The sequence below is a fragment of the Sesamum indicum genome, linkage group LG3 (assembly GCF_000512975.1).
Source record: "Sesamum indicum cultivar Zhongzhi No. 13 linkage group LG3, S_indicum_v1.0, whole genome shotgun sequence".
Classification (NCBI taxonomy): domain Eukaryota; kingdom Viridiplantae; phylum Streptophyta; class Magnoliopsida; order Lamiales; family Pedaliaceae; genus Sesamum; species Sesamum indicum.
Genome location: NC_026147.1, coordinates 9382201 through 9385246, shown reverse-complemented (window position 1 = coordinate 9385246; position 3046 = coordinate 9382201). Strand labels below are relative to the sequence as shown.

Below are 3046 nucleotides of genomic sequence, written 5' to 3'. Positions count from 1 at the left end.
AGCTTATAGATCATTTCTTGGAAGGTTTAGAAGTCATATTGAGAGTGGGAGGCACCCTGAAAATTACATCAAGTACTCAGTTGAGGACCTTGAGAATGCAGTCTTGGATTTCTTTGAGGGATACCCGGTGTCACAGCATTTGAGGAGGAGATCTCAGTGACAGAAGTGGAATTGAGTTTTGCCACGTAGAATGTAGGACACCATTCTTTGAATTTTTGGTGGAGTGTTCTGGGATGAGTCCCGGTTGTTCAGAGACTGAGCTGCTCCTTCAAGAGAATGACTATATTGTCTTCTAAGGATATTGGATGTGATCAAGTGACTATAGATGCCATTTCTACCTGTTCATAGCAGCCAGTGCCTCTTCCCAAATACTTCTGCCCTGTAAGCATGTGTTGTTTGTACTTTCCCAGCTTTTAGATTTTGTTTCATTTGTTTATATGGGAATTGTTGTACTTCATGTACTTTATATATCTTCACACGCAATTATTATGGCAGCAAAGAAAGAATCTAGATAAGACCTGATGGTTTTCACTGAGTGCAAAACAGTTGTCTTTGATATTTGATCTGAAGAGAAAAAAATATCGAATAAGCATTGGTTATTTTCAATATTTTCATGAAAAACGTATTCATTTATTGCTTTGATCTCAGACTAAAGAATTTAATGGAATACCTGCCTTCTTAATTCATCTTTATATAATGCATTGCATTTCTCGAATTTCAGTTATTGGTCTATATTGGTTCTGACTTGTTTTATATATATTGCCTGGGGTTGAGACTATAGATATTTCTGGACATGTTAGTTTAGGATTAGAGTGAGTTCTGAAATAGGATAATATCAGATGTTACCTGTATCTGGGTTGAGCACATTATATAAGCCCAATTCTATTTCTGGTCAACTTTTAATATTTCTTTAGAGCTTCGTTTTCATACAAATGATTTTCCTGCAAATAAATGCATGACAAGCGCGCTGCAAGAAGAACAACCTCTTCTATGCTTGGAGTGCACTCATTTAACAACTTTATGATTGGTAGTCTTACAAGTGGTTCTCTTCCTTGAAGAATTTGAATTCCACAGAGAGCTAAAGTTAGATAAGGCAAACCTACATGGACTGCAAATTCAAAGTTATTTATTAAACAGATATTTCAATTGTTTTCTACTTTTGCAGTAACTTATTGCTGTTTGTAGCTAATTTTTCCTTTTTGAGGAAGAGAAATTTATGGAACACTACACACTGGAGGTTTAGATATGATGCTTAAATTTTTCAAGGAGGATTATGTTGCATAGCATGAAGCCATTTCTTTTTTTCTTTTTTGTCCTAATAAGAATTGGATAACACCTCCCTTTTACTTGATAGGGATTAGGCATTCAATTAAAAACTTCAAGGGTTAATTGTTGAGCTTGTGCATCCCCTCACATCTTGGATGACTAAAAAGCAAAGTTTTGCTTACAAATTAACAACCCTTGCAAATTGTTTTTGCTCAGTTGATTAACTTTAGTTCCCTAAGATTCACCTCGCGTGGAGTTAATATTTCCGAGCATTAGATTTCTTTGACTTCCAAATCTGAGTTCCTGGTGCTATACTAGGAATTAATGGGTGGATTGTGAAAGGTTCATTAGTGGAAGGACATGTTTAACTGCCCATAAAAGCTGAGATAGATCACTGTAGAGTAGAGAGCTGATTCTGATAATAATGCTGCTGAGCTCTATCGGAATGTTGAATTTGCTAGATGTCTTGAACTTCAAGACTTTTCCTAACTGTACAGTTGAAGTATTTATTATGGTCTGATACCCAAAATTGACCTGTCAGATGACTTTTCTTTGGTCAAAACAATAGACTAGTCTAAGTCAACAAAATATGGATGCAAACATGCTGATTAATGGACTCCCATGAACCCAGACTTTTCAAGGCTGTTGTTGACTGTGCTGAAAAGTTGCAGCTGACTATGATACGTTCCTTTTAGCAATTTCCAGCTTTGACTGCGTTATCCTTTAGTTTTTGACTGTTTTCTGTGGTTCTGTATTGTTGCAATTCATAGTATGAGTTGATCGACATTTGTTTCAAGATGAAGTACATGATTTACATAAATAAGTTCAGAGACCAGTCTCTGATAGACTTAACTGATTAGAACTATTGTAGAGGTTCAAATTTCCAGTTTGTGTATGTTCTTGTTGCCAGGCCGTATGTTCAGTTCAAATTTATGTTGCTTCTTTTACACAGCTTGCATGATCACCTTGCCCTTTGATCTTGTATCTGGACTATTAGGGAACTGCTCCCTGAATCAGGTGCTACCACAGACCAAATTAAATGGGTGAGTGTTGTACATCTCGCTATTGATGCGACATGTTCCCCATTGATGAGTGTCCTCTATAGTTTAGTTACAATTGTATTTTCATATTTTTTTCGCAAATTCCATTTTATTTTATTTAAGTAAAAACAGAATTGATGGATAGAATATTTTGTTCTGGTACATAAACTGATAGTCTTGGAAGATAGGACGACCCTGTAGGCTGTAGTGAGGATTGTCAAACCGTGGAAGTCACGTCTGCTGCTTTCATTCTAAAAGTCAATCTGAAAATGATGATTATGATATTTTTAACTTCATCTGTTTTTTCAAGCGAAATGAGGCAATAAGAAAGTCAAGGAAAATTCCTTAGCAATTAATTATAAGGTTTAGTGTTTGCTATGTCAGCTTTTTGGATAGTTTCGGAGAAATTTCATTTGTGTTTCTGGTGTGATGGTCTGGGTCTGGTTGATGCAGGAGACTATAATGCGTATACCAGGAAAAAGTATTACATGCTTAATTCTGTAAAAAGTATGCCATTGTAATGAAAATTTTTAATTCAAATCGGATTTGGTTGAATCATAACCAATTATATGATAAGCGTAAAAAATTTGCCGTGTTATTAGTATATAATTAGAAAAAAGTGACCAGTCATATAATAATGTACTACACTTGATTTGGCATACTTTATTTGAATAAGAATTTTGTAATTAAGAGAGTTTTCAATCATTTGCAGATAATGTTTTCAATCATTTGCAGATAAT

At 35.0% G+C, this 3046-nt stretch overlaps 1 protein-coding gene across 1 annotated transcript in view; it reads left to right on the top strand.

The window, feature by feature from the left end:
• The window catches only part of LOC105157861 (exocyst complex component EXO70B1-like), a 1681-nt gene extending 1672 nt beyond the window's left edge, over nucleotides 1-9 (top strand). Inside the window, exon 2 of the mRNA XM_011074356.1 lies at nucleotides 3-9. Within this exon, the coding sequence (XP_011072658.1) occupies nucleotides 3-9 (7 nt within the window). The remainder of the gene's footprint in view (nucleotides 1-2) is intronic.